At 38.9% G+C, this 12,281-nt stretch overlaps 1 protein-coding gene across 12 annotated transcripts in view; it reads left to right on the top strand.

The window, feature by feature from the left end:
- col7a1l (collagen type VII alpha 1-like) overlaps nt 1–12,281 on the top strand; it is a 120,284-nt gene that overhangs the window by 104,395 nt on the left and 3,608 nt on the right. For 11 of the 12 annotated variants that reach the window (XM_017494700.3, XM_047162108.2, XM_017494699.3 and 8 more), the window contains 21 exons: nt 761–886; nt 1,026–1,097; nt 1,184–1,219; nt 2,104–2,163; nt 2,300–2,344; nt 2,521–2,556; nt 3,107–3,142; nt 3,238–3,294; nt 4,151–4,222; nt 4,594–4,665; nt 4,897–4,932; nt 5,043–5,123; nt 6,646–6,699; nt 6,800–6,853; nt 6,994–7,056; nt 7,144–7,206; nt 8,214–8,330; nt 8,893–8,970; nt 9,065–9,118; nt 9,215–9,263; nt 10,596–10,781. In XM_017494700.3, coding sequence (XP_017350189.1) covers nt 761–886; nt 1,026–1,097; nt 1,184–1,219; nt 2,104–2,163; nt 2,300–2,344; nt 2,521–2,556; nt 3,107–3,142; nt 3,238–3,294; nt 4,151–4,222; nt 4,594–4,665; nt 4,897–4,932; nt 5,043–5,123; nt 6,646–6,699; nt 6,800–6,853; nt 6,994–7,056; nt 7,144–7,206; nt 8,214–8,330; nt 8,893–8,970; nt 9,065–9,118; nt 9,215–9,263; nt 10,596–10,781 — 1,447 coding nt within the window. Of the gene's footprint in view, nt 1–760; nt 887–1,025; nt 1,098–1,183; nt 1,220–2,103; nt 2,164–2,299; nt 2,345–2,520; nt 2,557–3,106; nt 3,143–3,237; nt 3,556–4,150; nt 4,223–4,593; nt 4,666–4,896; nt 4,933–5,042; nt 5,124–6,645; nt 6,700–6,799; nt 6,854–6,993; nt 7,057–7,143; nt 7,207–8,213; nt 8,331–8,892; nt 8,971–9,064; nt 9,119–9,214; nt 9,264–10,595; nt 10,782–12,281 lie in introns of those variants that run through there. The other variant, XM_053688168.1, reaches the window with a different exon arrangement.

Genomic DNA, 12,281 nt, shown 5'->3' with positions numbered 1-12,281 from the left:
AAGCCATGATCAAGAAGGTGGTTTGCCCAAGGCGAGGCTCAGCCTTTGTACTCCAGCTATTGTTGACCTTTGCAAATTTTCCAAATGTTTGAGATGTTCATGGGCAGTGGTGGCTCAGTGGTTTAAGGCTCTTGGTTACTGATCAGTAGGTTGAGGCTTCCAGCCCTAGCACTGTCATGCTGCCACTGTTGGGACCTTGAGCATGGCCCAATGGCTGACTGTGCATTCTGACACCAGTTTCCTACCAAGCAGGGATATGCAAAGAAAGAATTTCACTGTGCTGTAATGTATATTTGACAGATAAAGACTTCTTCCATTGAAGGAAAAGTTTACTGTAGCCGGAGAAGTGGAGCCTGGAATGGGAACATTTCAGGCCAAATGCATGAACCTTTAATAAAACCCATCGCAGATTGAAAGAGGAGAAAATCTACAATCTACCATCAGTTTGATTGCGTGCATCATCAGTATGGGCAGCATTAAACTCTTTGGTCTTCGAAACTCCTTGAATTAAGGTCTAGTCCAGAGGTTCCCAACCCTGGTCCTGCATTGAGAATTCACTGTCCTGCACGTTTTCTGACATAACAGATCCACTTTAACCCACTTTGAACAGGTGTGTTTCCCAAAGTTGTATCCTTGAGAGTACCACCCCAGTGACAAGCAATGGTGCAGGGGGTTTTTCTTTGTTTGTTTGTTTGTTTGTTTTGTTTTCTGAGAGTACTGCTGTGTTTAATCTGGTCTCTGTTGCATGATGTTACTCCAGGGTGAGCCTGGAGAACCAGGACCTCCAGGTGCACAGGGCATCCAGGGCATCCTGGGCAACCCTGGGATACCAGGAACACTGGGTCAAAGAGGTGAGCCAGGAGACCCCGGAGAGCCTGGCAAAGAGGTAAGAGTCCTCTTCACTTGTAGCTACACATTTCTATTTATTTCACTGTAGCTACCAAATAATTGACCAAAGTCTCTGAATAATGTGCCTTAGATTAAATAACTGAATATGTTAAAGAGATATATTTTATCACGTTTAGGGCGACAGAGGAAGACGAGGAAAAAATGGATCACCTGGCTCTCCTGGTGCTCCCGGACCTCCAGGAAGACAAGTATAGCAACATAAACATCTCTAGTTTACTTTAGGAAAGGTCATGGAATATATTCACATTGCAGTCTGCTTTTTTACTTTTTACAGGGGATTCCAGGTCCACCAGGAGTGAAAGGCGACAAGGTAAAAGGTTTATTTCAGCCATTTGTACAGTGAACAGCAAAAAAAATATCGGCACCCTTCATGAAAATAAGCAAGAATAGCTGCAATTACTATCCTCTTATAAAGTATATCAAGCTAGAGGATCCTAGATCTTGGGTTTGTGCTCGTGTACTGCCGTCTTCAGTTCAGACCACAAAAATCATTATGTCATCGATCTTTACAAGAGCTCCTGGACCACCAGATGCAAAACAGCCCAAGAGCATCAATGATTCATGTATATTTTAGAGTTGGATTTAGGGCTTTTCCTTGTATACAGACCCCAGCACGTGATTCAGTTGTCTCAGTAAGGTTCTGGGCTATTTTTCTTTTTTTGCAAATGGTGGTCTAAAGATTAATGATGCCATGAATTCTGCTAAGTTTTAGCCAAACACCAGGTTTCTTCTGTAAGGATGTTAAGACTTTGTCACGTATGAATCTCCAAACATGCAAGCAAATCAACAATCGACCACTGTTTTGCCATTTACACTGCCTTTTCAGTATCCTGATTTGAACCACCAATGGTCTGAACTGAAGATGGCATTAAACACGCCCAAACGTAAGAAGGAGACGTGTCTAAGATCCTCGACAGTGATCTCCAAGCCTGTGGGTTGTACTCTGTAAAAGCTTCTTTCATGTAACACTTCCATACACCTTGTTGTTATGGGCATGGTGTCTGATAGTTGATTTTTAAACTTGACAAGTCCAAGAATTAAAGAAAATTCTGAAACTGTGATCTTTGGGGTCTTCTTTGCCTCCTTCACCCTCCTCCTCCTTACTGTCCACTGAAGTGGAATGTAGGCTGTGAGATGTTCTTGTATTAAAAGGTCACTTCTTGAGAAAATCGGCCATCTGTTATCTGTTACCAGGGTGACAGCATCCCGGGGGAGCCAGGCGACAGGGGCGTGGCTGGACTTCCAGGCCGCAGGGTAATGTGGGATGGGATGGGAAAAAGAGATTCATATGAACAGTGTTATAGAGTTCTGTAGCACAGAAAGTTTTGTACTATTTTCATGTGCATTTTAATTCATTATTGTTAAGAATTTTTTTTCTTTTAAATTGTAGGGCGCCAAGGGCACTGTGGGGGTCAGAGGGCCACCGGGACTCATGGTAAAATAACATCAGATGTGATGTAGTGCATTCATTTGTGAACTTCGATGTCTGTAATTAAGGCATTTATGAATACTTGTGCTTTTGTTTATGAATCCTTAAGTTCTAAATCTTATTTTAAATATATAGAAAATTAATTCCAACACAAGATCTTATGGATGTTTTCATTATCCTAGGGTCCTAAAGGCTTCACAGGAATAAAAGGAGAAAAGGTGAGATGACTTTTAATGTGACAAATCACAAAGTTAATCTTCGAAGGAAATCTTTTTTCTCTTCCTTCAGTCTGAGGAGTTGATTAAGGGCTTGTCGGATGCTTTGACGTTCATAACGTATTGATGTGGCAAGGTGCTTTAGACATGCTGTTCTGCTCAAAATGCCTCTCAGTGCTCAAAATGGCTGTCAGTGGTAGGCTTGAGTGTGGAAATTAACAATGACCAAACTGGGAGAAAATGGGGTTTATAAAAATGATCAAAGGTTTTGCCATGACTCCCCTTGGTCTGTAGATCTGATCTAAACCTGACCTGAGTCGTAACTGAGCAGCTGCCTAGCCCAACTTTGAACACACATAACTTTCCTCACTCAAATATCAAGGTAACTTTTGATCTTAACTCCCCAACTCTGAATACGGCCCTCAGTGTTTTGTTGGTATGAATTAAACAACCAATTTCTTGGTCTGTATTTCTATACAAATCCTTTCACTTTATTGTATATTGACAATGTGCTAATCTTCAACAATAGTTATTTAAAATCTCTCTTTAACAGGGTGATAAAGGTCTACCAGGCAACCGAGGCGAGAAAGTAAGACCTAGCTATGTTCCTGAAAATCACATAATGATGATCACGTACTACCTGGACTGCAGGGTTTTTTTCGTCCTTCTCTTTTTTGTGCACAGGGGAGTCTTCTGTCTATGCCTGGGCCTCGTGGATATAAAGGCATAAAAGGAGCGGCGGTATGAAAATTGGTGGAAATCTGTCCTTTGTGGGGAGGTGGTGTTCTAAGAAAATAATCACCGATGGGGTGGTGTGATGCGGCCAGACACAAAGCAGATTTACTGTCACTGCCCGAAAGTTGAACACAGCCATTTTTTAAAAGCAATCACAATTGTTTTAATTGTTAAAGAATGCCCTTAAATGATAAAGAATACTTCTTACCCCTTTATAGTGTCATTAAATGTTGTGGCATTTTATCTCTGAGACATTTTATCTAACTCACTTCTTCATCTCTTTATATATATATATATATATATATATATATATATATATATATATATATATATATATATATATATATAAAGATAAAAAGTGAAAAGATGTTACTGAGAAACCACAGAGAGAACTCACCTGTACAGCTTTACCTCCGACTATTACCGAGCGCTGACACTGGAGACTCCTTCCATGACTGTTAAAGAAATAGAAGAAATATCTCCTCGCAGAAAACTTCACCAAAACAATGATTATACATTTCTCATTGTTAAATAACATCATGATTTTTTTTTCCTTCTGTTTTTTATTCAGTTTAAATCATGTTGAGCTTCCGCCATACAGGTCCCTGATCTGTTACTATGGCAACGATAACATATTAGGACGAGCGCATTAATATGAACCTGTGATTTGCAGCTGCACTACTGTCAGAGCTGCTGTTATAGAAGGTTAATCAGCAGCTTCTGACCAATCAGAACAGAGAATTACGCAGCTCCTGGACTGCAGTTTTTGTTGTTGTTGTTGTTGTTGTTGTTTTTTTCTTCCCTTCCTTCTCTTCTTTCCTTCTTCCTGTGGTATAAAAATGATTCTTTTTCTCCATATAAGGGTGAACAAGGATCTCCAGGATTCGATGGCGATAAAGGGGAGAAAGGAGAGGATGGACCTCCAGGGGTGAAGGTGGGGTGCTTTAGATGAACGTTAGTCCATGGTGCATCAAACCAGCTGGATGCCCTGTTGGATGGCCATTTCTCTGATTATTTCATGTGGTGATACTGTTATAGTTATTTTTGTCTTGTTTTTATCTGCATGCCTGCATGAGTAAATCCCACGTTGAGTAGCACGGAGCGAACTGAACATTTCTGACTGAATTACTAAGACCAATTAAAGATGTATAAGATTATGTAGCACACATTTACAGTACATTCGTGGAGATACAGAGTTTATGAAGCACATAAGTTTGCTTTCCACTGGCTTCACCCTGTGGTACGCTTAATGACTTGCTTTAATGAATTCCCAATATGATTTGTACCTGTGTAACTATAATGCAGGGTTTGAAGGGAGAAGCTGGGGTCAAAGGAAGTATGGGGCCCTTTGGAGCACGAGGGCCTGTAGGACAAAAGGTCAGATTCAAAGCTGTTTACATACGAATAGCTTTTTAGGTGTTTTTTTTGTTTTGTTTTGTTTTTTCAACAAATCGGCCATTAAATGTTGACTAAACAGCATGCACTTACTTACACTGGTTTACATTTTTGCATGAATCTTTTTGCTGTTTGTCATTTGCTACAGTATTTGGTCAATTATAAGACATAATATTTAACCTAGACTTAATTTTGTTGTCATCTTATTTACAGGGAGAAGCAGGAGAACCAGGCGCCAATGGAGAAGCAGTAAATTATAATATACGATTATTTTAAAGATACAGTAACAAGATTTCATGCATATTAAGGAGCAGTCTCCATAATTTTATGCTTTATGTGAATCGATTGGACCGTCGTAGGGTCGTCATGGAGAGAATGGACTGCCGGGTGAAAAAGGTGACAAGGGAGACATGGGAGTGCCAGGACAAAAGGGTGAACAGGTAATAATAATAATAATAATAATAATAATAATAATAAAACATACTTTATATAAAATTACACACAGTGTATTTTAGGACAAGATGCTTTGGGTTCTGTAGACCTCTGATCCAAAGTTTGAGGACGTCTTTCGAGCAATGGTCGATTTTCACTTTTCATAAACACACACCAACGCTGTGAAGGAGATGTTTAGAGATGAACAAAGTAATGCTGTTGTTTTGGGAACAGCGTGCCAATCACCCGACCCTAAGCCAATCGAGATGGATCTAAAAACTCAAAATAGTGTCCGATCTTTGACTGTTTATATGATGTGTTTGAAACAGCTGCTAAAGGAGGTCTTTTAAATTCTCTGAGTAATGGTCTCACATTATTGCTCTACCAGCAAACCAGTCTCACCTTTACTAGTCTAGAGTCGAAATGCTTCATTTCCTAAGTGTCTCTAGACAAAAAAATATTCAAAGCATCAACTAAAATATGCTTTGGATTTACAAAAAAAAAAAATGCTTCAGACTAAAGCTTGTGACCTTGAATTTCTGGCTTTCAACTATGGAAAGGTGAAAAAACAACCCCTCAATTTGTAATTCTTACTTGGAAAGTCTGCGAGGTCTTCTCAACCCTTAGCTCCCTAACGCTCCCTAACTCCACATAATAACCCTGATTTGTCTCTAGTGACAAATAAACAGAAAGAATGATTAAATAATTGGAGAAATGTAATGAGTACAGATGCTTCTAGACAGATGTTCTGCATAATCCAATTAAGCAATAAACAATCAACCACGCTCTGTAGTGTGTAAAAATGGCGAGCAGTTTGGAATGACCTAGATTTTGGATGAAGATGACAAGAGGAAAAGATCGAAATGACTTTTGGAAGAGGGTTCGTTATTGGAGCATGAGTTTCAGTCACAAAGATGAGGAACTGGCTCATTGTTTAATAGGAACAGTGACTAACATGACATCTGTAGTTAGATGTACAGCAAAGACATCAGGAAGTAGGGTTGAGTGCAAAAGTTTGCAACCCCCCCCAGCCCCCTGCCCCCCTTCACACACACACTTTGAATGGAAAATTGTAAATCTGTTGGATGTAATGGATGAATGTTTGTCCTGCAGCAAGATAACAATAGAAAAATCAACAGAAGAATAATTTTAAATGAATCAAGGTTGTCCTGTCCCATAAACCTGACTTTCAAAAAGATGATGTATGAGATTTGGTAGAGTTCTAACAAACATGATAATGAACACAGGTGCCACTAATTTCCCATCCGTTTATTAAGCCCACTTGTCTCTTCATGTAGTTCTGAAGTCTTGTGTCTCTACATAGTTAAGTCCTGAGCCATCTTTCTTTATTCTCATGTTTTCCCAAATCATTTCTTCCTGGTTAAGACCCTCACCTGTTTTCCATATGCTGTGATTATGGATAGTCTGTCTGTGTTTATACCTCTGTCATGGACTTTGATGATGATTATTGGGGCTGAAAATTATAATTATATATATATATATACACACACACACATATATTTTTTACAGGGAGAGAAAGGAGAGCTTGGATTACAAGGAGACAAAGGTAACAACGGAGAACAGGTAAGGATCAAACCTGAACCACTTGGTTTATTATTTCTATATTGTACATATATATGTATATTTATTTATTTAATTTCCTTATTTTTATTTGCATCTTTAGGGTTTCCGAGGCATGCCAGGAAGAATAGGCCTCCCAGGAATAGACGGGGAACCGGTATTTACTATATATCACCGGATACACTTCATGTTACTGCAGAACTGCAATGTTTTATAATGTTTTACCACCCTTCTCACTCAGTCATGTCATTAGACCCATATATAATTGATGAATGTCCATTTAAATTTTAAATACAGGGTAGTATTGGAGACCCTGGGGCACCGGGCATTCCTGGACTAAACGGACTCCCGGGACGAAAAGTGAGTCAGAATCAGAATCACAGAAAGGCATCATTAGCACTAACTCTGCATGCTCACTGCACTATGCTATTTGTCGTCATTTTTTAGGGAGAAAAAGGTGATGGAGGTCTACATGGACTTGATGGTGAACCAGGGAAAAGGGGAGAGAAGGTCCGATTCCTTTGTTTTATCTGCTCTAATCATAAGCCCTGATTTACTAAGATCTCATCAAAACTTGCATGATTGTGCTTCAAGTATAACACTGATTAAAGATGGTCTAAAAATGCAGTATGAATACCAATTTTTTTTTAAGCGTTCTTTATGAGTGAAAAATAAAGAAAACACCGGCTCTGTGAATGCAGAGGTGTGTACGTGTGACAAATATCTACTATGAATCCAGCTTTAAAATTGTATCACACTGAAAAATTGCATCAACTTGTTGCAGGTGAAAAGATTATATATATATATATATATATAAAAAAAATATTTTAATATAATATATTTATCAATAACAATTTTTTCGTTTTATTACTTCAAAAACAAGTCGATGCAATGTTTTTATCCAAGTTCTTTAGAATTATGTAAGTTGATTGTATATACTGTTTTTATCAAAGTTTTTTATTTTATTTTATTTTTTGAGTGCAATAAGTTCTAATTATAATAAAGTTTTATAAAACACTGGTCTTCAAATAGGTTGTGCGTATTTAATTTGCGCTCACAGTCGTCAGTCACAAGCGATTAAAAAAGCTTCGAGGGTGCTAATTTAATCTATTTGCAATGCACTTTGCACTTTTGGGTAGAAACGCAGTTGTTTTTTGCTCTTGTTGCCCATAAATTTAGTATTGGTGTCATTCATTTTCATTTTTGTTAGAATATTACAACAAATAATCTGATATACTGATATGTGTACGTCTCTGCTTTAGATGCTTTAGCTCAAGCATCCTTGATTAACAATAATATATATATATATATATATATATATATATATATATATATATATATATATATATATATATATATGGCCGATTAAGACTACACCAATGTTTTATTGAAGTTTTACCCATTTTACATGAATTATGTTAATTTTTATTCACTCTATTTACTGTCGTTGATGCTTTTTCTTTAAATCAGTACCCTATGAGTCATGTATGAGATGTCTGTGCTGTGCTCCTCTACAGGGACCTCCAGGTTTTCCGGGATTCACAGGTTTTAAAGGATCTCCAGGTGCACCGGGAACCACCGGAGCTCCTGGCCGACCTGGTCCGGTTGGACCTAAAGGGGAAGTTGGACCTAAGGTATTGATGCGCGTAGGATAGGATACTGCACAATTCAACTGTATTGTATGTATCGAAATGGTCAGATAACCATGGATGTAATGATAACTTGGACGGTGCTTGAATTTGGTTGTGTTTTAGATCATCGATTGAAGTATGTTAAAGGAGCTGTATGTAATGCTTCAAAGTGTTTCTAGACCTATAACAACCATATTATTTTAAAGATACCTAAGAAAAATCGGTTTCTAATAGTTCCTGGTTTGTTTAAGTGGTTGAACTGGTTCAGGCTTTTCTTCTCATCTGTAAGCCTCTTTGGAAAAGAAGTGTCAACAATCAAGTAAATTTAAAATGCTTGATTTATAGTTTTCTGGCCCAGAAACGAGCTCCGCCCCCAGCCAGCATAACAATTAGCTCTGCTCCCTTTAAAATTTTTTTTTTTTTTTTTTAAAAAGCAACACATGAGGCATGTACTGTGAAGAGAAGTGGTGTATTTGTCTGAGGCGGAAGGAAGAAGGCTTGCAGAGGCAGTAGAGGCATCTCAACATTAAATCTGCTCAATGTCACGTTTCATCACTTTTCTCAGGGAGAAAGAGGAAGGAGAGGCAGAGGGAAGCCTTGTCAGAGAGGTCTCCCGGGAATTCCTGGACAAAGAGGCTTGGATGTAAGATTTCTATAAGCTTGTCATCTGTTCTACGACGAGACGTCTAGAGTACACAGCGAAACACGTGTATATCATGATCTGTATTTGTGTTAAGGGTGAGACGGGGCTGGAAGGACGGAAAGGGGAGAAAGGCGATCCGGGGCTTACCGTGAGTTTTGGTCCCTGTCTTCAATAACGACTGTAACATGTGTAAAGGATTTTATTTTTATTGGAGTATTATTATCTATTAATCTTAATCTCATAGGTAGAGGAGGTGAAGGACCTGGTGACCAAAGAAGTAGTGGAAAAGTGTGGTGAGTCAATGAGAATCATTTTATAAGGAATATAACACTTGGGTTGTGCTGTCAGAGTGCAACCAGAGTTACTGTTCACGTGTTACAATTAAAATAAGAAAGAGAAGAAAGAATGATACATATTTTTTTCTTTATTAATGGTTACATTTAATGTTGTGGAACGTCCGCAAAACAAGCTAGTTCCCGTCCTAACTTACATTATAGCAGCTATAAACAGTCGTTCCCTCCCTTTCTTTCTTTCTGCTGTACAATTCCCTGTGTTAGTTGTTACTATAGAAACAATAACATATCAAAAAGAGCGCATTAATAAGAAGCATGTCATTTGCAGCTGCACTGCTATCAGAGCTGCTTTTATAGAAAATGAATCGGCACCTTCTGACCAATCAGATTCGAGAATTCAACAACGTTGTGTTATAAGCAGTATTAAAATACAGCTGTACTGAATAGTCCTAAAATGGTACACATTTTGTCATAAATAAAGAATATCTACAATTAAATCTACTGTTTATAAGAATCGCAATTTTACAGGACAACTGTAACGCTCTGAGCAACACGCATGACACTAATTTACACCTGGTTTTGGGAGGTGGGCAAAATCACATATAAACATGGCCACATCCAATCACTTAAAGTTTAATACATCAAATTAAATACGCAATCAAGTACAATTCTCATTTTTCTACCAGTTTCTGTACTGAATGCTCACTTTTTGCACAATCCTCCCATACAGTATGTGCAAATGTACTGTATATGACAGAGAGAAATGCACTTTGCATGCTGCTGTGTGTGCACAGTACATAAACTGCGTGATTAGCTCATATGCCAAGTTCAAACATAACACCCAAACTGTTTTTACATTATGTCTTGTTGGTGAAAGAAAATCGCCATTTTCTTCTAACGGTAACGGTACGCAAACATTTGCACTCAAACGTTTCTATGGCAAAGATGTACCTAATAAAGTGGTCGAGCGTGTGGGTGTGTGGGTGGCTCGTCATGTGCACGCTTTTGCCCCGTTGGTGTGTATTTGTGCTTTTCTCTATACAGTTATGTGCTCTGAATCTCCCGCTGTTGTAGTATGAGGACCCCATGGGTTCCACCATCTGTTATGTTCCACAGTGTTCTCAGTGGAACAGACTGCTGAACTCACCGGCTTCAGGAGTCATTCACAAACGACCTCAAAAGAGAAAAAAAAAAAATCCCATTAATACAAATGAAACATGTGACGCTGTGTTTTATCATTAAAAGAGTCTGAAATGAGAATGAGGTTCTAACAATGTCCGGCTCCTCTAACAAACACAGTGTGACGACATTTATGTCTTCTGTTCGATCAAGGGATAGAGCAAGCGTACCGTCTTGTGATGAACACCAAAGATCCAGAAGGAGAGAGTGTTCTGAAAGAGGACGAGGTAACGGAGGAGTCTCCTCTCGCTCACATGGATGAGGAGAGAGAGGAGCAAACCACTGCGTCTCCCGATGTTTCACACACCGAGCCAAACTTAGTGCATGACAATATCACAGGTGAGCATTCTGGTCATCTGTGGAGCGATTCCAAGCTTTTGGGTATTCATAACACATTCATAAGCAGTAAATAAAGCAATGCTGGAGGATTTTCAAAGACTCATTTAAAGCCATAAGGTAATTATTAGAGGTTTCATGTAGGGTAACTTCATCTTTCTTAGATTGTTTGTGTGTTACTGTTATTTTTCTCTGTAACTTGCAAGTTACTTGTTTCCTTTTACTATCATCATCTTCAGGAAGCTTTGAGACATCCGTTATGAAGTTTATATCACATTCTTATTCATTTAGGTGTCACAAATTGCCCCTTTCGGTGTGTGGCACGTTTCGGAGCAGAGAGAGCGCTGCTTATGCTTTCATTCTTCATGTGCTTTTGATTGTTTGGAAACCCCAAAAGATCCCCTTTATGTTGCGCCTGCAGTAGATAAAGGGTGATAAATTGCCCTGTAGGGTGCCGTTACAGTGGAGAAAATATGATGCCCTAATGGCTGCCCTTCAAATGAAAAAAAAAAAATACAATCAAACATGCTAGAAAACGTGATGCCTGGGTGCCCTTCAGTTGGAGAAAATGAGATGTGTAGGGAAGTGATGTAGTCTTCCCTACACATGAAAAAATGAGATGAAGTACCCTATAGTCTTCCCTACACATGAGAGAATAAGAGGACGTGTCTTACAGGCTTCACAACATGATGAAGTGCCCTATAGTCTCCCCTACATGGGAGATAATGAGATTAAGTAACCTATAGTCTCCCCTACATGTAAGAAAACAAGATGATGTGCCCTATAGTCTCCTCTACATGCGAGATAATGAGATTAAGTACCCTATAGTCTCCCCTACATGTAAGAAAACAAGATGATGTGCCCTATAGTCTCCCCTACATGCGAGATAATGAGATTAAGTACCCTATAGTCTCCCCTACATGTAAGAAAACAAGATGATGTGCCCTATAGTCTCCTCTACGTGCGAGATAATGAGATTAAGTACCCTATAGTCTCCCCTACATGCGAGATAATGAGATTAAGTACCCTATAGTCTCCCCTACATGTAAGAAAACAAGATGATGTGCCCTATAGTCTCCCCTACATGCGAGATAATGAGATTAAGTACCCTATAGTCTCCCCTACATGTAAGAAAACAAGATGATGTGCCCTATAGTCTCCCCTACATGCGAGATAATGAGATTAAGTACCCTATAGTCTCCTCTGCATGCGAGATAATGAGATTAAGTACCCTATAATCTCCCCTACATACGAGATAATGAGATTAAGTACCCTATAGTCTCCCCTACATGTAAGAAAACAAGATGATGTGCCCTATAGTCTCCTCTACGTGCGAGATAATGAGATTAAGTACCCTATAGTCTCCCCTACATACGAGATAATGAGATTAAGTACCCTATAGTCTCCCCTACATACGAGATAATGAGATTAAGTACCCTATAGTCTCCCTGAGATGAAGTACCCAATAGTATCCTCTACATGTGAGAGAATGAGATGGTGTGC

The sequence above is a fragment of the Ictalurus punctatus genome, chromosome 19, assembly GCF_001660625.3.
Source record: "Ictalurus punctatus breed USDA103 chromosome 19, Coco_2.0, whole genome shotgun sequence".
Taxonomy (NCBI): Eukaryota; Metazoa; Chordata; class Actinopteri; order Siluriformes; family Ictaluridae; genus Ictalurus; species Ictalurus punctatus.
The sequence above is the reverse complement of the archived record's forward strand: the minus strand, read 5'-3'. Positions and strand labels throughout refer to the sequence as shown.